Source organism: Fusarium fujikuroi, chromosome FFUJ_chr04, assembly GCF_900079805.1.
Source record: "Fusarium fujikuroi IMI 58289 draft genome, chromosome FFUJ_chr04".
NCBI classification, from domain to species: Eukaryota; Fungi; Ascomycota; class Sordariomycetes; order Hypocreales; family Nectriaceae; genus Fusarium; species Fusarium fujikuroi.
The window spans coordinates 25,869-44,708 of record NC_036625.1 but is presented as its reverse complement, the minus strand read 5'-3'; the positions used below and the strand labels follow the sequence as shown (position 1 = coordinate 44,708).

General features: G+C 42.7%; 8 protein-coding genes; 5 read left to right on the top strand and 3 right to left on the bottom strand.

Annotated features, from left to right (window-relative positions):
* Positions 1-247: 247 nt before the first annotated feature.
* On the top strand, positions 248-916 carry FFUJ_12967 (related to glutathione S-transferase III; the record flags this gene model as incomplete). Its single annotated transcript, XM_023575597.1, has 1 exon — positions 248-916. One exon carries the CDS (start codon positions 248-250, stop codon positions 914-916), a length of 669 nt encoding a protein of 222 aa, XP_023428882.1.
* A 410-nt stretch (positions 917-1,326) lies between these two features.
* On the top strand, positions 1,327-2,142 carry FFUJ_12966 (uncharacterized protein; the record flags this gene model as incomplete). XM_023575596.1 has 2 exons in its annotated part: positions 1,327-1,755; positions 1,810-2,142. The coding sequence occupies 2 exons, from the start codon at positions 1,327-1,329 to the stop codon at positions 2,140-2,142; spliced, it is 762 nt and encodes a 253-aa protein (XP_023428881.1).
* A 244-nt stretch (positions 2,143-2,386) lies between these two features.
* On the bottom strand, positions 2,387-4,055 carry FFUJ_12965 (related to O-methylsterigmatocystin oxidoreductase; the record flags this gene model as incomplete). XM_023575594.1 has 3 exons in its annotated part: positions 2,387-2,700; positions 2,758-3,634; positions 3,687-4,055. 3 exons carry the CDS (start codon positions 4,053-4,055, stop codon positions 2,387-2,389), a joined length of 1,560 nt encoding a protein of 519 aa, XP_023428880.1.
* Positions 4,056-4,348: 293 nt separating this feature from the next.
* Positions 4,349-6,682, top strand: FFUJ_12964 (uncharacterized protein; the record flags this gene model as incomplete). XM_023575593.1 has 6 exons in its annotated part: positions 4,349-4,464; positions 4,523-4,651; positions 4,697-5,387; positions 5,434-5,685; positions 5,731-6,641; positions 6,670-6,682. The coding sequence occupies 6 exons, from the start codon at positions 4,349-4,351 to the stop codon at positions 6,680-6,682; spliced, it is 2,112 nt and encodes a 703-aa protein (XP_023429590.1).
* A 35-nt stretch (positions 6,683-6,717) lies between these two features.
* FFUJ_12963 (related to stress responsive A/B barrel domain protein) lies at positions 6,718-7,087 on the bottom strand (the record flags this gene model as incomplete). XM_023575592.1 has 2 exons in its annotated part: positions 6,718-6,933; positions 6,983-7,087. 2 exons carry the CDS (start codon positions 7,085-7,087, stop codon positions 6,718-6,720), a joined length of 321 nt encoding a protein of 106 aa, XP_023428879.1.
* Positions 7,088-7,660: 573 nt separating this feature from the next.
* Positions 7,661-8,999, bottom strand: FFUJ_12962 (probable fumarylacetoacetate hydrolase; the record flags this gene model as incomplete). XM_023575591.1 has 2 exons in its annotated part: positions 7,661-8,007; positions 8,057-8,999. 2 exons carry the CDS (start codon positions 8,997-8,999, stop codon positions 7,661-7,663), a joined length of 1,290 nt encoding a protein of 429 aa, XP_023428878.1.
* Positions 9,000-9,360: 361 nt separating this feature from the next.
* On the top strand, positions 9,361-10,836 carry FFUJ_12961 (probable homogentisate 1,2-dioxygenase; the record flags this gene model as incomplete). XM_023575590.1 has 3 exons in its annotated part: positions 9,361-9,428; positions 9,474-10,135; positions 10,328-10,836. The coding sequence occupies 3 exons, from the start codon at positions 9,361-9,363 to the stop codon at positions 10,834-10,836; spliced, it is 1,239 nt and encodes a 412-aa protein (XP_023428877.1).
* A 1,878-nt stretch (positions 10,837-12,714) lies between these two features.
* On the top strand, positions 12,715-14,589 carry FFUJ_12960 (putative serine-type carboxypeptidase F; the record flags this gene model as incomplete). XM_023575589.1 has 4 exons in its annotated part: positions 12,715-13,079; positions 13,132-13,248; positions 13,297-13,906; positions 13,954-14,589. The coding sequence occupies 4 exons, from the start codon at positions 12,715-12,717 to the stop codon at positions 14,587-14,589; spliced, it is 1,728 nt and encodes a 575-aa protein (XP_023428876.1).
* Between the last annotated feature and the right edge of the window lie 4,251 nt (positions 14,590-18,840).

Sequence of the window (18,840 nt, the reverse complement as noted above, 5' to 3'; positions counted from 1 at the left end):
TTCGAGTTATCATATGACAAATCATCTTAGCGCAGAGGATATCGTACTAGCGGTGACATTCTCCGAGTCGGTAAATTACGCCATTGGTCAAACAAGTCTCGAACTAGATAGTGGGACCGGTAAATGCCTCGGCACGGAAAACACGAACTCCATAATGACGATTGACATGGAGGCTTGGAGCAGTATAAGAATAATTGACCTCGCAATCTTATAGTCTTCATCAATCAACCACATTCAACTCATCAAAATGCCTATCACAGTCCATCACCTCCAAGTCTCCCAGTCAGAGCGCATCCCCTGGCTCTGCGAAGAGCTCGGCATCGAATATGATCTCAAGCAATACAAACGCTCTCCCCTCCTCGCACCCGCCGACTTCAAGGCCCTTCACCCCATGGGCGCCGCCCCCGTCATCACAGACGGCTCCACAACCCTCGCCGAAAGCTGCGCATGCATTGAATACATCAGCCACAAATACGCCAACGGCTCTCTCTTCCTTACCCCCGACCACCCAGCGTACGCTGATTTCTTGTACTGGTGGCACTACGTCGACGGAACGCTTCAAACAGCACTAGGTCGAATTATGCTGATCCGCTCTGCCAAGTTGAGCGATGACAATCCCGTTGTGCAGTTTGGAAAAGCCAAGTACAGACAGGCGCTGAAGTTGTTGGATGAGCGTGTTAAGAGTAATGAGTGGCTTGCGGGCGAGGAGTTTACGGCTGCTGATATCATGGTTGTGTTTCCGCTCACGACGATGAGATACTTTTCGCCGTATAGTCTGGAGGAGTATCCTAATGTTTTGAAGTATCTTGAGAGGATTGCGAGGAGAGACGGGTTTAAGAAGACGATGGAGAAGATCGATAACAGTATGGAGCTGTCGATGGGTGCGAGCCCGCCTCAGAGCCCTTTCAAGCTGTGATTTGGGGGTAAAAAGACAAGACGGTATAGAACACTCGGAGTGCGGAATAGTGTAGTATAAAGGTCTAGACTTTTCTTCTCAATCAAATATCAGCGCTACTCTCAACCTTGAAGCTGACATGCATTGCAAGTGATAGCTTAGTCGCTCATTAGCGGACTTGCCGCTGCTATCCTGGGCGATATCGCTGACAGGATTCACCTCGTCAGCACGGTCAGCCAAAACACCAGATGGAGTTAATCTAGGCTGCAAATGAGATACCTTTTCCTGCAATAGGAAGGGACTAAGATTGATGGAGAAGTAGCTAGTACGGGAGTGATAGTGCTGACATTGACCCTCAACTATAAATACTGGCTCCCATCCATTTAGTTCCCCGTTACTGAGGCGTCTCAAAGAAATCGTTATATCGCGCCATGTCTACAACATCGGAAAAGCCCGCCATCGCCATCGTCCAAGGTGCTTGGCATCGCGCAAGCCACTACAAAGGCCTTGTGCAGTCCTTGACCGATAAGGGCTTCACAGTTCTTCAACCCGACAATGTCACGGCCGGAAACGATGAAAACATCAAAGGAAAAACCCATCTAGACGATGTTGAGGCTATTCGACATTCTCTCCAGCCAGCCCTTGGTGAAGGCAACCGGATCGTGTTGGTCTGTCATAGCTACGGAGGCATTCCGGGCTCTGCCGCCGTTGAAGGCTATCAGGTTCATGAACGGGAGGCAAAGGGTCTTTCTGGGGGTATTTCGCATGTTGTTTATATCGCAGCGTTTGCTCTACCGGTGAAGGGTCTTTCTCTGTTGTCTGCCGCTGGAGGCCAACATGGTCCTTTTCTCGATAGGACGGTAAGCTACGCAAAGCCTGACATCGGGTCCAGAATACTGCTAACATGTTCCCAGGACGATATTTGCTATCTAAACGACAAAGCCCAAAATGCCTTCTACAACGATTGTACTCCCGAAGTAGCCAAGAAGGCAATCAGCGAATGTGTCAATCACAGCACAGCGTCTCTCGAAACACCGGCCGAATTTGTCGCGACGGATATCACTGTGCCCAAGACCTATGTTGTCTGTGAGATCGATAACACTGTTCCTGTGCAGGGACAGTTAGCTATGGTTGGAGCTATGGGGGATGCGGTCAATGTGGAGAAGATAGAGGCTGGGCATTGTCCGTTTCTGAGTGAGAAGACTCTACCTAAGATTGTGGAGATTGTCGAGAGGGCTGCGCAGTAAAACTGACTTGAAATAGGCCAGGGAAGATAAGAGGTTGAGAGGTAGAACTTAGGGAACGGAATAGAAAGATACATGCGTTAACTTTTGTTATTTATATTTCGCCTACAAGTAACAGAGGGGTTCAATGATCCAGAAGGATCCATATCACCATGCAATAATAACCGAAACAAGGCCACAGCCCATCTAACAGACTCAAAAAGGGCACCCGTCGCATCCACTTCACCTGCCAACCTCAACAGCCCACTTAGTTCTCAACCGCCAAAGCCTTCTGTAAAGCCTCAGGGTTTCTAGGCTTGAAAATAGCCTTGTATCGACGAGGCAAAGCGACAAGACTTGTAGGATCCAAGCTACCAGTAATAGGATGGCAGTCGACCTCGTCAGACTTCTCAATCTTGAGACTGTTTAGAAGTCTCATGTAGACAAGGTACAGTTCTCTGTTGGCGAGGAGAGAGCCAGCGCACATGCGGTAACCAACGCCGTAGGTGAAGAGAGGAGCATCGGGCTGTTCGAACCATCGCTCTGGGCGGAAGACCTCGGGATCAGACCAGACTTGATCGTCTGCCGAATGTAAGTACATATACAAACACAAGGGTAACGAGGGGAGCGGAGACATACCCATATTGCAAGCCCAAGCGTTCAAGAAAACAACAGTTCCCTTGGGAATAGTAACGCCCTCATAGACAATATCCCTAATCGAAGCTCTCGGCAGCGCAAGTCTCAGGACAGTGTAATATCTCAACGACTCCTTCACAAGCGCAACGATATACTCGCACTTCTGATCATCTTGCTCATCGCACATGGGCTGCTTCTCACTGTAAAACTTCCTGATCTCCGAGACAGCCTTTTCCTGAATCTCAGGGTGTTGGCTCAAATACGCGACAAACCACGCAACCTGTGTAGTAACAGTGTCAAGACCGCCTGACAGCATGGTGAGACTGATTGAGGTGAGTTCGTCCTTGTTCAGCTTGGCTTCCTTATCCATTATCACATTGGCTTGAATACAGGGCTTGTAAGTCCCGTTTGCGATACGCTCGTCAAGACCGTTATTAAGATCAGTGAGGTACTTATCCCGACGGTTTCGCATCTCTTTTGCCTTGGCAGAGTGCATGTTGAAAGGGTTCAAACGGAGGAGAGGAATGTAATCTTGGAGATTGCCAGTGGTAGAGCGGAAACGGCTGATTTCTTCCTCGACGTGGGTGATTTCAGAGAAAAGATCGTCTTTTTGACTCTTGAGTCGAATGCCCCAGTTGAGTGTGAGTGCGAGAGATAGAGAAAGGCGTTGGATCATGGGCATAGGGTCAACGGGGATATTGCCACCTTTGCCATATTCGAAAAGCTCCCTGACGAAGTCGCGCGTTTCGACATCGAGATGATCGACGTATGTAGCGACTGATGGGCGGTTGAGAGCTGAGGCAGCGCCCTTGCGACGACGCTTGAGGGAGTCGCTGTAGGGAGAAGTGCCGATTGTAGTACCAGCAGTATCAGAGAGGACCTAAACCGTCAGCAATTCCATTGTAAATCATCGATACTGAGAGTATGCTTACCTTGTGAAAGGTGTAAAATTCGGGTCTCGAGCTCAAAGCCTGTGCATTCGCACCAAAAATAGTCCTCGCAGCGGCCGCAGAATTGACAACAACGATAGGAATATTCCCCAATTGAATCTGATAAACGGGACCGTACTTTTTCGCCCAAGCGCGGTATTTCTCAGCGGCGTTGATGTGAATGTCCCAGATATTGCCGATCAGCGGTAACCCCGAAGGGCCCTTCAAGTTGCTGATCCTCGCATTGTGACGAATGAGTTCGTTGATGAAGATGTAGATCAGCGGGCCAATCAGGAGCGTCACGAGGAGGGACTGGCCCTTGTTCTCGTGGACTTGGTTGTTCAGCGAAACAAGCAGGTTAGCGATCGTCATGATGAAGCCTTGGATGAATCTGTTTGCTAGTGAGTGAGATTTTTGGAATACGGATTACGTTCAGCTCTATATACCATCCCAAAGTCAATGTCTACCCTCCATAACACGAAAATGCGCCAAGTGTAACCCCACAGTCCAGAAGCTGTCTAGCTCATCCAACCCCGCAAACGATTTAGTCTTCCGACTCGGAAACCTCGGAAGATTTTCCGAGAAACCCTCTTTAACCAGTGATTTCCAATCCAAGACCCCTCAGTCGACTTCTTGACCTTTCGGAAATCGTTGTACTGTTCGCCATGTCTGAAGAGCACCCGGTACTAAAGCCGAAAAAGCGGAACTCGGCCGATGCTGAGAGCGTTGGTGATACACCTGCTCCACGGAGTAAGAGGGGCAAATACACGTCTGTTGCTTGGTAAGTGAGAGATCCTTGGTGATGGAGTTGATTGATGGGTAAGTGTTGACTTGGGTAGTGATGACTGTAAGAAAAAGAAACTCAAGTGTATTCCCTCAGAGGATAACGCATGTGAGAGATGTATCGCCGGTGGATTGACGTGTACGTTCGCGACGAGTTCACAAGCTACCAAGGAGAAGCCCGATGAGTAAGTATTGCACTGTATTCAAAGAATGAACTGACAAATCAGCAGTAATCAAAATATTCAAGCTCTTAACCATCAATTATCAGAGCTTCGTCAGCAAATGTCAGATCTCGTCGGCGTCGTCCGCGAGCTCAAAGACCAGAACCAGAACCAACACCAAACCCTTCCCCATGATGCATCAACCGCATCATCCCACAACATAGTAACCCACTCGCCCGCGAGCACGCACCGCGGCGAAATGCCCAAACAGCCCCAATTCGTCGGTCCAACGCGTTCCGCATTCGGCATTCTTGTTAGCGAACGCTCCCTCAATCGCATGGGCGTCCCGAAATTCGACTCCATGCCTCCCAGCGGCGCTCAATCTCCAATCGAACCAGCCCTGGACTCCATTAATGATTTAAGTTTCTGGCACTGCTGCACGGCGAGTGACATCACAAAGTATCTCGTCAATTTCCAGGAGGAGGTCGAGTCGGTGTATCCGTTTATCGACATCGCGGAGTATATCGCGCAGTCGAAGGAGATACTACAGGCGATTCGTGGTGGTGGGTTTGAGGATGAGGGGAGGGTGAGCAGTAAGGATATTGATATTGCAAAGGTGGCGATATCGACGGGAATTCTGCTCGAGGAGCCGAGTAAGCTTGAGTTAGCGACAGCGATTGTAGACTCAGTGCAGACGAATGTATCGAGCATTCTGAGTCCGCAGGTTGACTTGAAGGAAGTTCAGCTTTTGGCAATGCTGGTAAGTTTCATCCCTTGCTATCGTGGAAGGGTACTGACAATAGCAGAGTATATACTACTTCCACGCAGGCGAGGAGCTATTAGCCTGGCGCTCTATCGGCATAGCAGCACGGCAAGCTCTAGAAATGGGCCTTCATCGAAAGAGGAGCCTTTTGGATAACTTTAAAGACACGGATTCTCGCCGTTTAGCGACACGTGTGTTTTGGTGCGTGTACGTGCTTGATCGACGATGGAGTTTTGGAACGAGTTTATCGTTTGCGCTGGTTGATAAGGACGTTGATCCAGAATTACCTAAGCCTGTAAGTTTGTTTGTGAGAGACATTGATCTAAGCTGATTAGAATAGGATGAAGAGTATTTGTATCTTCAGTGTATGGTTGGATATGGTCAACTATGCTCTAAAATCTGGGAGGCCATTCCACCGTTTGGCTCAGCTTCTCAAACTATCCCCGACGATACAGCTGCTATTCTCGATCTGAAAACTCAAGATTGGCTGGACTCTATTCCACCGCATCTGCGACTTCGTCATCCTCGTCTTGGTCTTGCACCACGAGCTCAACCTCGACTGCCACATCGTCTGCGGGCGCTATTATACCTCCGTGGCAACTACGCTCGTATTCTCATTTATCGGCATCACCTAATGAGCACGGCCAGCATAGCTTCGAATCCACAGAATGCATGGTTGGTAGTCGATATAGCGCAGGATACTATCCAAGTTCTGGTTCATCTGCATGCTACGACGGATATCTACAAACGACAGCAGAATGTCTTCAACTATTTTCTACTCAGTGCTCTGGCAGTTATTTTCTTGGCTGTGTGTCACGCCCCAGAGATCTTCTCCGTGCCGTGCAAACGCACATTCTCAGACGGCGTTGAACTAGTGCGAGGATTATCACGACATAACATTGTGAGCAAAAGACTTTGGAAGAGTATTCGCGGTATGATTCCCCGAATGAACACCTTTGGCTTTCCTCAAAACGGCGAAGACGGCGAGCCTCGAAAAGATGATGAAACTGGGGCTGCAAATGAGCAGACTGTTCCGCAAGTCGAAGTCAACGCTGAAGAGCACGTCCCCATGGCAATGCCTGAAAACGAAGCCTTTTCCTTCGGCGACATGATGTTTGGTGATGCAGACGTTGCGAATTCAGTTCCCGATATGTTCCAAATGAGCGAATCACTCCTCAATCTCTTCAACGCATTTGGCGAAGGGCAGCAATTCTTACAACCCGTTCCAAGCACATTCAGCGAAGAGGGAGAGTACGCAATGGCAGCAGAGCAAGGGAAGGATATATCCATGAGATTCCAAGGCTTAATATAACAATCTTATTCTAAACTATACAATCTCATTCTCAAAGTAAATCATCGCCACGCCCTCATTAACACTCTTCGCAAAGGTCCTCAGCTCAAGATGCGCAGTGCATTGTGTATCATAATAGTTGAAATCCTCCTGCGATGCGAATGTCGAGATAGCCACGATTGTGAAGCCTTGGGATCGCTGGTCTGCTTTTGCCTTTCCAGCTTGGACTGAGACGATGTATGGCTTTCCGTCCTTTGAAATGTTAGAGGGGAAAAGATTGGGGGGTTTGGGAGGGGAGTACTTTTGTGGCTTTTTGGGGCATTTGCTTGTAGAGATCGATGAGGTGTTGTTGATCCTCTGCCTTGGGGATCTTGAAGAGCGTGACGCGTGTGATTTTGCCGGACATGGTGAAATTTGGAGTGGTGGGTGGAGTTGGTGGAGTCAAGAGGGAAGTACGGATATAGAGATTCAGAAGTGTGTATTTGGAGGTTTGGAGGTTTATATGAAGCAGCTGCGTCGGAATTCGAGTTGAGATTTCCGGGGGGATTATTGGCTCCACTGTTGTGCAGAAATACGACGAGGGAAAGTATGTCGGCACTTGGTCCGGATAGTGTCCTGTGGATATAGTTTTTGAGAAAATTGTATAGGCGTGAGAAGACTAATCAGTCACCTCAGATTCCGCCATGTTCTGATCCGAGATATGAAAATCATAATATTCTTACGCCTGACGAATTTGCCATGATGGCACGAAGGAGGTTTCGTGATCAACGACGGAGCTTTCTTTGCTGCTGTAAGGTCTCAGCTCAATTCCCGACCGCGAATAATACATTTATTGGCCCACGATAGTCTGATGGCATAATAAAGTCAAAGGGCAGGGTCTCAGAAGTTTCCATGCATCACTTTGCAGGCAATAAAATGATGCTCAAACAACAATTGTAAAATCTATAGTCTAAACAACCTAAGCCCTTCCTCAACCTCTCTAATCCCTCGGAACAGCAGCAATGATAGTGCCCTCACACTCCCCAAATCCAACAATCCCATCCTCAGCAGTACCAGACCAACCCGTGATAGTAATACTATCACCATCCTGGATGAACTTTCGCTCCTCTCCTCCCTCCAACTTCACAAACTGCTTTCCGCCCATGGTCTGCTCAAGAAGACTTCCCTGCGTTCCGGGCTCAAGACCAGAAATCGTGCCTGAACCGAGTAAATCTCCTGTGCGCAGGTTACATCCGGACACGGAATGGTGGGCGATCATCTGCGGCCAGGACCAGAGAAGGTTCTGGGATGAGACTTGGGTGATTTTTGTCTTGTTGCCCTTGGCGGCTACATACTGTTAGTATCTTTATTTCAATGAGGCTGGAAGATGACTTACTGGTAATGGAAACCTCAAGGTTAATATCAAGAATTGAGTCTTCTCTCTTCTCGTCGAGATACTTCTTCGGCGGAACTTCATTCTCCAGTCCTTTCCCCCTAAAACCCTCCAGAGCATCCGCCAAAACAACCCAAGGACTAATCGTCGTTCCAAAGTTCTTTGCATTGAATGGTCCCAGCGGAACATACTCCCACTGCTGAATATCCCTCGCACTCCAATCATTCATAAGAACATATCCGAAGATATACTCCTCCGCACTATTCACATCAACAGGAGCGCCGAGCTTATTCCCCTTGCTGATAAACATACCGAGTTCCAGCTCAATATCAAGTCTTGCGCAAGGTTGGAACACAGGCTCTTTGGCTTGGGGGTTAGGCAGGACTTGGCCCCAAGGACGGTGGAGGGGTGTTCCTGATACCACGACGGAACTTGCGCGGCCGTGGTATGCGACGGGGAGATGGTTATAATTAGGCTGCAGGGCGTTCGCAGCACCGCGGAAGAGTGTACCTACGGTGTGAGCGTGGTTACGCCCAGCGAAGAAATCAGTATAGTCGCCGATACTAAGCGGCAAGTGAGACTGAATATCCCCAATTGGAATCAGAGCTTGTTTTCGCAGGGATTCATTATCCTTGAGGATTTCGGGATATGGCGTTTCTTGGCGGAAGATATCTTGGAGATAAGCCCGTGTAGCTCTGTGCACGGGTCTTCCAAGAGCAGCAAAGTCGTTAAGGGTAGTTTGAGAAAAGACCTTTAGTTGATCGGCGGGGAAATCAGCTAGTTTGGAGAAACCGTTGTTTTGGGCAAAGGCTGATAGATCAAGAACATGTTGGCCAATTGCGATTGCAGGACGGTGCGTTGGTTCAGCGGATGTTGAAATGATGCCAAAGGGAATGTTCACCAGTGAGAAGTGGCTCTTTGAAGGGATAGGTAGCCAAGAAGACATTTTGGACGATTTCGAGTAAGACTTTGAGAATGATACCACGATTTGACAAGGAAATATCCTTAGTGGCAATACCGGCCTTTTAAGTCCTCTGCAAATAAAAGCCCCTCTATTTGAGATCATTATATCGCGCTGCAAAGTTGTATTAATGTCGTGATGCTTAACAATTTACCATCTTGATCGCGGGGTCGTCTCGGAAATTTCCATCATTTCCGAGAAGGGTCGGATGGGTCGGGAAGTATCAACCACTCGGAACTCGGGCTTGGACCGAAAAAGCTCGTTAAATAAAGCAGAAAGAACTGATTGATAAAGATTTCTTATCTGTTATTCCGAGCATGACATTTGTGGTTTGATTATTGTGAAAATGCCTGTTACCAAGTTTTCGACGCCTGAGAAGTATGAGTACCTCAATGGCTTTGATTCGTTCCACGAGTAAGTCCCGGTCTGCCTTGATGTGAAAGTGGCTAATGGAGCTAGATCTGAGTCTATCAAGGGAGCGCTGCCTATAGGCGCAAACTCACCCCAAAAGCCTCCTTATGGCCTGTACGCAGAGAAGCTCTCTGGTACAGCATTTACAGCTCCTAGGCATGAGAACCGCCAAACATGGCTGTACCGCATCCTCCCCTCTGCCTCACATTCAAGGTACAAACGCTTCAGTGATCCTTCATCCCCGATTCTTAAAGCAAAATTGAACTATGAGCCCCAGCAACTACGCTGGGACCCCTTCGACATTGATGAAAACGTCGATTGGGTTCGTGGTCTAAAGCTCGTCTCCGGCGCAGGCGATCCCACTGTTAAGTCCGGTCTTGGAATCTACGTCTTCGCTGCGGGAAGGGACATGGACGCCAACACAGCGATGTACTCGTCTGACGGAGAGATGCTCATCGTTGCGCAGCATGGAGTTTTGGATATCCAGACCGAACTGGGACGATTGCTCGTGAGACCGAATGAGATTGCTATTATTCCTAGGGGAGTGAGATATAGGATCACGCTACCTGAGGGACCGGTGAGAGGGTATATTCTCGAGCTGTATCAGGGACACTTTCAACTGCCAGAGCTGGGACCTATTGGATCGAACTGTCTGGCGAACCCGAGAGACTTTCAGATCCCTGTCGCGGATTTTGATGAGGATACGAAGAGTACTTGGACGATTTTGAATAAGTTCAATAATGAGCTTTTTGTTGCGGAGCAGGGACATACCCCGTTCGATGTGGTGGCATGGCATGGAAAGTGAGTATCTCTCCCCATAATTGACTGTTCAAAGCTAACATTGACAGATGTGAGTTACAGATATGCATTGGCTTCTTGAGAGTATCTGCTGACAGTCACAGTCTACCCATATAAATACGACCTAGGCCGTTTCTCCGTCATCGGCAGCACATCCTTCGATCACCCCGACCCCTCCATCTTCACCGTCCTCACCGGCCCATCTGACCATCCCGGCACCGCCATCGCCGACTTTGTAATCTTCCCTCCGCGCTGGCTCGTGCAAGAAGACACATTCCGCCCGCCGTGGTACCACCGCAACACTATGTCCGAGTTCATGGGATTAATCTGCGGACAGTACGATGCCAAGACCGGCGGTGGTTTCCAGCCAGCAGGTGCTAGTCTGCACAACATCATGACTGCACATGGGCCGGATGCTGATTCTTATGAGAGGGCGAGTAATGCGGAGTTGAAGCCTGTCAAGGTTGGAGAGGGGAGCATGGCGTTTATGTTTGAGAGTAGTTTGATGTTGGGGATTACGGATTGGGGGTTGGAGACTTGTAAGAAGGTGCAGCCTGATTATAATAAGCATAGTTGGGAGGAGTTGAAGGTCCACTTTAAGAGGCCGTCTTAGGTGGGGCTGATGAATGTAATCTTGATGGCTTGACATGCTGTTAGTCTTAGAATTCTAGTCTGCATGGGAATATATAAACGCGGTACCTACTGCCGCGTGGATCACCATTATACTTGTTGTCATTATTTCTCTCAACCTCTCGTCAGTGGAGTCTACACCGAAACAGAATTATGGTTCGCGTCTGTCCAGTTATCATGCTTGTTGGACCTTTGATCTTATCAGTAGAGCTCTGCCTCTTCACACGATAAGCTTGGTTCCCGGTACTCGAAACACGGTGCAATGAACGAGTATTTGGTACATGGTGACGCTGGTAGCTTCAGAGGGTTTCTCTACACTTTCAAATTTTCGGTCTTTTCCTTCAACTAAGGACCAGAGTTGGTTGAATTGACCAGTGGAGAAATGAAAGTACCGAGCTACCGTTAATATCAATGTCTCATTATAGTAGACTTTAATCTGCAATACTTAGGATAGTTCTATAGTTTATGATCTGCATTTAAGGTTATTTAGAATTATGGAAATGATAAAACTAATTTTGTCGTCAAATGCCACGATTTCAATAAAGGGTCTTCAACTATTGATCAATGGCGTTTCTAATTCCTCCCTTCTGACCTGTTTTTGTGTTATCACTTCTCAAACAACGATTTTGGAATATTGAACCAAACACTATAAGTTCTGTCTATAATAAATTAACTCAAAAGTCAATATCTGTTTCCTGGCTGCCAACTCAGCTTGAATACGAGCAGCCACAACGTCAGTCGTAGACGCTCAATTGACTTTTTGGCAACGGGCAAGTCTTGACTAACAGGAGTCAAAAAGTGAGGCTATAGCGAAAGCAGTAATTAAGCGGTCAGCACGTGGCGCGATCAGCAAAACTCAGTGACACACAAAAGAAAGAGAGAGAGGAAAAAAAGGGAGGCTGGGCCCTTGAAACCAGTCTCATTAACCTTATTGTTATCGTTAAACAGAGTATCACCTCGCACCGGCACGGCTCCTCACATCCGATCGTGCCACAAAAGAGTCGCGAAGCCGAGGCGTCCTCAGGGGCGCTAGAAACAAGCGGTATTGGTTCGAGAAGTTCTGTCGAGATCTCAGCCACCTCGGGAAGGTTATCTCCAAGGGTGTCGCCTGACTGCCTGAACGCGTGGCGAGGCGTTCTTGTTAGTGCTTGTCAGACTCGCGTGTGGCTTGCATGCGGAGGAATGCAAATGGCTTGCTTATCAACGATAGCGATCACGTATTTTTCCAGAGTACGGAGCAACTACTCGTTATGCAGATCGGATGCGTCTTGTGTCTAACCGAGACAAAGATCCCCTATTGTTGAACCAATTGTTTCAATTATAGAGATAAGGTCTCCACGTAAGATTACAAGGATATTTTGTAACCCCAAGGCCCCATCCGTCCTTTTGTAGCGGCCGATGACGATTAGAAGCTAGCACACACTCTCTCAAGTAAACAAGCAGTGGCTAAGACAAAATGAGGGGTAGAAGTGCCGTTAAGCCTGAACGAAATCAAGATCGGCGCCTCCAAAAAAGAGCCAAAAGATCCCTGCGCTTTTGGAGAAGAGAGCTCGCCAGGATAGGAAGGTCTGTGGGCGGAACTTTTGCTCTCCACACTTGTACCGAGTGAGGCAGTTCCCGATACAACATGGATGCTGCTGTATGTACGATGCCGTTCTTACCGGTCAATCTGTACATACATTTGGGCTATGCAACGATAATCCTTGACATGGTGCAAGTGCGGCGTTTCCGTGCTGTGACATCAGATTATCCATGACGCAGTATTCATGCAAGGCCCTTATGCTCTGTATAGCTATAAGAACCTCCCCGCCATGACCAATTGATCGTCTCTGCACGACCAAAACTGTACTGTCTTTCCAGAATGCGGTTCAGTCTGATCAGCACTCTTCTGGCCTTTGGGACTCTGTCCCAGGCTGCCTTCAACAAGGATGCCATCAACGCCTTCAATCGCGTGCATCCTCGCCGATACGATGAGAGGCGCGCTGCTGCACCGGTCGCCCCGGAGGAGTCTGCCTTTGAGAAGCGATCCAAGAGCAAGTTCCTGAACAAGCATTCTGAAAAGTTTGTTGTCAACGGTTCTGCTATTCCTGAGGTCAAGTTCGACGTTGGAGAGTCCTATGCTGGACTGCTCCCGATTTCTCAGGATCCTAAAGAGGAGCGCAAGTTGTACTTTTGGTTCTTCCCTAGCACCAACCCCAAGGCTAAGCGAGACGAGGTCGTCATTTGGTAGGTCTTGGTCTATTTGATTGATTGGAGAGTAGTGCTGACTTTTTTTAAGGTTGAACGGTGGCCCTGGCTGCAGTTCGCTTAGTGGTCTTCTCACCGAGAACGGTCCTTTCCTCTGGCAAGAGGGAACTCTCGCCCCCGTGCCCAACACCTACAGCTGGACCAACCTGTAAGTTTCACGCTTATCTCTGAATCGTGGCTTGACTAACAGGACTAGCACAAACGTTATCTGGATCGAACAGCCCGTCGGTGTAGGCTACAGCCAAGGCAAGCCCAACATCACCAACGAAGTTGAGCTCGGCAAGCAGTTCATCGGCTTCTGGAAGAACTTTATCAACACTTTTGAGCTCAAGGGCGCCACCACCTACATCACTGGTGAATCCTACGCAGGCTACTACGTCCCCTACATCGCCGATGCCTTCATCACTGCCAACGATGACGATTACTACAAGCTCGGAGGCGTGGCTATCAATGATCCTATCATCGGTGACGGCACTCTTCAGCAGCAGGCTGTCATCTACCCGTACATCGAGTACTGGTCGAACCTGTTCTATCTCAACCAGACCTACATGAATGCTCTACGATGGACCCATCAGCACTGCGGGTATGAGAAGTATCTCAAGAAGTATGGAACTTTCCCTCCGCCCGAGGAGAAGTTCCCTGTTCTGCCTGATCCGTATGCCGATACGAATCCCAAGAGCAACTATACTTGTGATATCTTCGACTGGGCTTACTCCGCTGCTCTTGATTCGAACCCTTGCTTCAACATCTATCACATCACTGATACCTGCCCCCATCCTTACAGCCAGCTCGGCATTGTCAACCAGGTAAGCTCATCTCTACCATTTCTGCAAACCAGTGCTAACAAGTGTAGGGTGACTATTCTCCTCCCGGTGCCCAGGTCTACTTTAACCGCACAGACGTCAAGAAGGCCCTCAACGCTCCCACCGACGTGACATGGTATCAATGCACTCCCAACAAGGTCTTTGGCTTCGGTGACCCCAACTCCAACCGCAGCGACACTTCCCTCGCCCCAGCTCAGAACGACGTTCTCAAGCGCGTCATCGAGCACACCAACAACACCATCATCGGAGTCGGTCGTCTTGACTTCCTCCTGCCTCCCAACGGAACTCTCTTCGCCATCCAGAACGCCACTTGGAACGGCAAGAAGGGTTTCCAGAAGTATCCCCAGGACAAGCAGTTCTACGTCCCCTTCCACATCGACTACAACGGCGGACGACTCAGTGAGGAGGGTATTGTTGGACAGTGGGGTGAGGAGCGTGGTCTGACATGGTATGAGGTTCAGCTTGCGGGCCATGAACTTCCCGGATATAGTGCTGGTTCGGGTTACCGTGTTCTTGAGAAGTTGTTGGGAAGACTCAAGAACCTAGGAACGATTGAGAACTTTACTACGCAGAAGGGTAACTTCCAGGGCAACCCTCATGAGCGCGACTTTAGCGTCGTGAACCCTCTGGGTCTTCCTTGGGGCCATGGATTTACCTACGCTTAAGCGGTTATCTGCAGATAATTTTTAGTAATAAAGAACTAATGTATACAATAAGCGAGCGGGATAGATAAGCGAGCGGGACAAAAATCTTAACCTTTTTAAGATAAATTATAATAAAAATATAATAGACTATCTAATTAATTAAAATTAATTACTATAATTATTACTAAATGCCTTTAAAACTACTTAATAGATCTTTATATTATACTTAATCTTACTATATATACTATATTGCTAAATACCTAGCTTAATTAATTTTCTTTAACTATTACTTCTTAATAATTTAGCTAATATTTATATACTTATATCTATTTAATTAATTAAATTCTAACCTTTTTATATAGTTAAGCTCTTTTTATTTTATAAATATATCCTTTTTACTCTATACTGCTAATTAAGTATATTATTTACTTTATAAAGCATTTAGTTCTTAGCCTTTAATAAGGCAGTCTTTTATATATTTCTTATAATTACTTTTATAAAAGACTAAAAAGCTTTAAAGATTAACTTTAGGGAGCTATTATAATATCTTTTAATTTAGCCCTAAAGGTATTTAAACTGTAATCTAGCCTTAAGGATTATTACTAAAGTCCTTAAAGTTTAAGCTTAAGCTTATTAAGCTACTTTTATAATAAGCATTAAAGTCTATAGCTATATTGTAACGGTTATGGGTTTTAAACAGAAAACTAGTCCATACTAGGTTTTATGTTTGCAGAAATGTAGGGCATGTATACTAAGCTTGGCTTGGTTGTTATGTCTTTTAATAATTAAGTAATACAGGTTAGGCTTATTAATATAAAGAAGTTTTATTAATAGCTAGTTAGCTAAGTTCTATTTAAGTGCTAGCAAATATTATTAAATTAGGAGAATAAAATAATTGCTTATATTTAGGTAAAACCTTAGTAAGATACTAGAAGTTAAGGGATTTAAATATAGAATTTCCCCTCTTCTAAAAGAAAGATAATATATAAGTTTTTCTAATAATTAAGAGTCTTATTTATAAGAAAAACTACTATAAGTATAATTAAAAAGGAAAGCCTAATACTTACTAAAGATATTTAGAATAATAACTAATTAGATAATTAGGCTTAAATCTAGTAATAAGTAGATTAGCTAATATAAGGCCCTAAAGGTTAAATTAAAGAATAAGGATCTATAGGCCTATATTAACCTAATAGCATTTAATAAGCCTACCTTTAAGGTAGTTATATCTATACCTCTTAATATATTAGCGGTAGGATAGTAAAGCGCTATAGCTATTAAAGCGGTAATTACTATAGAAGTATTATCTTTATTAATATAAAAGGTAGTTATATAAGAAGTTAATCCTTTTATTATTAAATTAAATAGAAATTACACTAAATATAAAATATAGACTTAATAAATACTATATCTTATAGAGAAAAATCACTAAATAGTTACTATAATAAAGGCAATATATAAGATATATTTAAAGAACTATAAGGACTTAAAGAGGAGGATATTTATTATTTAAGATTAGATATTAAATATAGTAGATAAAAGGATTATAAGGTACTATTTTTTAAAAGATAATACTTTAGTAAAATAAATTTAATCTTTTTATAATAAGTTTTCCTTAATATAAATAAAGTAAAAGTAAAAGGCTTATTAAGTATATAGAGAAGTCTTAATAAAACCTATATATTAAAGATATATAACCTATAAAGGAGTAAGTAACTGGCTTAAGTAATAGAGAACTTTAATTAATAAAGCCTAAAATATAGGCCTATAAGAGGCTAAAGAGGCAGATTAGTAGTTTCTTAATTTTATTATAGCTTTAAGGTTAACCTTATTAAAGTTATAAGTAAATGCCTATAGTATTACCTAAATAAATTATATTTAGTTTAATACCCTATTTATTAATATAATAGCAGTAGATATTTAGCTAGTACTAATATTATAGCTAGATATATAAAGAGCTAAAGTAAGCTATAGAGCCTTTTTAGTTAAATAAGAGAAAGAGGCTAGAGAAAATTAAGATACCTTAAGGAAGCCTAGGTAAAAAAAGCAGAAAGAAAAAAAGTATTTTTACTAAAGACCTAATAAAAATAAGGCAGGAAGATATAAAGTATATAGATTAAGGCATACCTTATTAAACTGTTTTTATACTTTCCTTAAGAAGGCTTATATTAAGTTTAAACTAATATAGGCTCTTATTAATTAGGTATAAAAAAAGATAAATAAAAATAAGGAAGGTATAATTAATTAAGTTAGGAAGCTAAAACTAAAAGGATTAGCCTAACTATATTTAATTAGCTTTACTTAGCTAAATACAGGCCTAATAGTAGCTAACTATTACCTTTTAAATAAAAGTATATTATTAGATTTAGAAGTAACTATATATATATTTAGGGATATAAAGTAAATAAAGAACTTTAAGGCAGTAGCCCTTAAGGACTTCTTTTAGTTAAAAGTAATATAAATTTTAATAGAAAAATATAGTAAAGTATAAATTAAACTTAAGTTAAGTAATAGTATACTAAAAATACTATAACTTTATAATATAGCCTTATATACTATATTAGCTATAAACTTAATATTATTTATTAAGCTAAAAAAATAAGAAATTTAATAAAATATAAGCCTAAGAAATAATTATTTATAGTATTTAAATAAAAGTAAACTTAATAAGGTCTTAAAGATTAAAAGGCAATAAGTACTTAAATATAAGTATTCTCCTTAAAACTTAAAACTAATATAAACTAGACTAGCAATAAATACATTTCCTATCCCTCTAAAATGGCATATATATATAATATAGACTAAGAGAAAGCCATTAAGAGGTAACACCTTAATATAGCACTTAAGGTTAGGCCACTAAAGGCTAAAGGCTCTTTAATATCTAGCTATATCTATAAGAGAAGTATAAATAAAATTAAAAATTTTAATAGAAATACAGTAAATAACTATAGTTAACTGTAATATATATAAAGTAGTAAAAGCTTACTAATTAATATATTGCATTTCTTAAAAGTCAGTTTAAGTTATAAGTTTAGGAAATTAAATAGCTATAGATTTCTACTTTATACTACTAAAATATATAGGCTATAGTTTAATATAGATATTTATAGATAGAGTATTAAGGTTTACTTAAGACTATTATATAATTAATTAAATAACCTTTACTATCCTCTTAGCGCTAAAAGGCTTTTTAAATATAATAGAAATATAATACTTTAAGAAAGTAAAGGTAATTAAATATAATAATAAGATTATAATAACCTATTTATAAGTATATACTAAAATAGTTTAGTAAGGAATATAATATAAACTATTTACTTTAAATATATAGGCTTAAAATAGTAGTATAAAAAGAGTAGCTATAGTTATTATTTAGAAAAGTAGGGCAATAAAGGCAGGTATAAAAATTCTAAAATACCTCTAGCCTAAATTAATAAAGGCAGCTACCTATCTCTATAACTATATACTATCAGTTTAGAGATAGTATAAATTACTATATAAGATATTTTACTTAAAGTATATAACTAAGCAGTTAGTAAAACTAGACCTATTATACCTTAAAGTATATAGATATAAAGCGTTTATATTAATAAAAGATATATAACTGCAATATAATAGATTATATTATTAAACCCCTAAAGGGTAGATTAAATACCTAATAGGATATATATTAAGTAATTTCTATAGGATTTAGAACCTATTAAATAAAAAGGTATTTTTAATATAAGATATTACCTTTAATAAATATTAGTACTTTAATAGAAATACAGTAACCCTTTAAGATAACCTATAGGCTAAAGACCTAGCGGTAATAGAGAAATAAATTAAAAAACTAATTTTACTTTAGTAAACTTAGCCTAATTTATAATAGATATATTTAGTAAATAAAGAACTAAATAAAATTATTAATAAAAATATAAAATTTATAAGCCCTAAAGCCAATAACTTAATAAAGGCAGGTAAGAAATTAGAACTATATACCTAGTTTAGATTTAAGCTACTATTAATACCTTTAGAATTACCCCTATTAAGTTTCTTCTATATAATAGAAAATAATCTAAAGGTAAAAAGGGATAATAAGCTAATAAGTAAAACCCTTATTAAAATATAAATAAAAAATTATATTCTATTTAATATAGCATTTCTAGTAGGGATATTATAGTATAAAATATATATAGGTATCTAATAGAAAACCTAAGGTTATAAAAGTTAAGAGAGTCTAGCTAGCTTTAAGAACTTATTAAAAAGAGAGAGCTTACCTTAGCCTTTAAA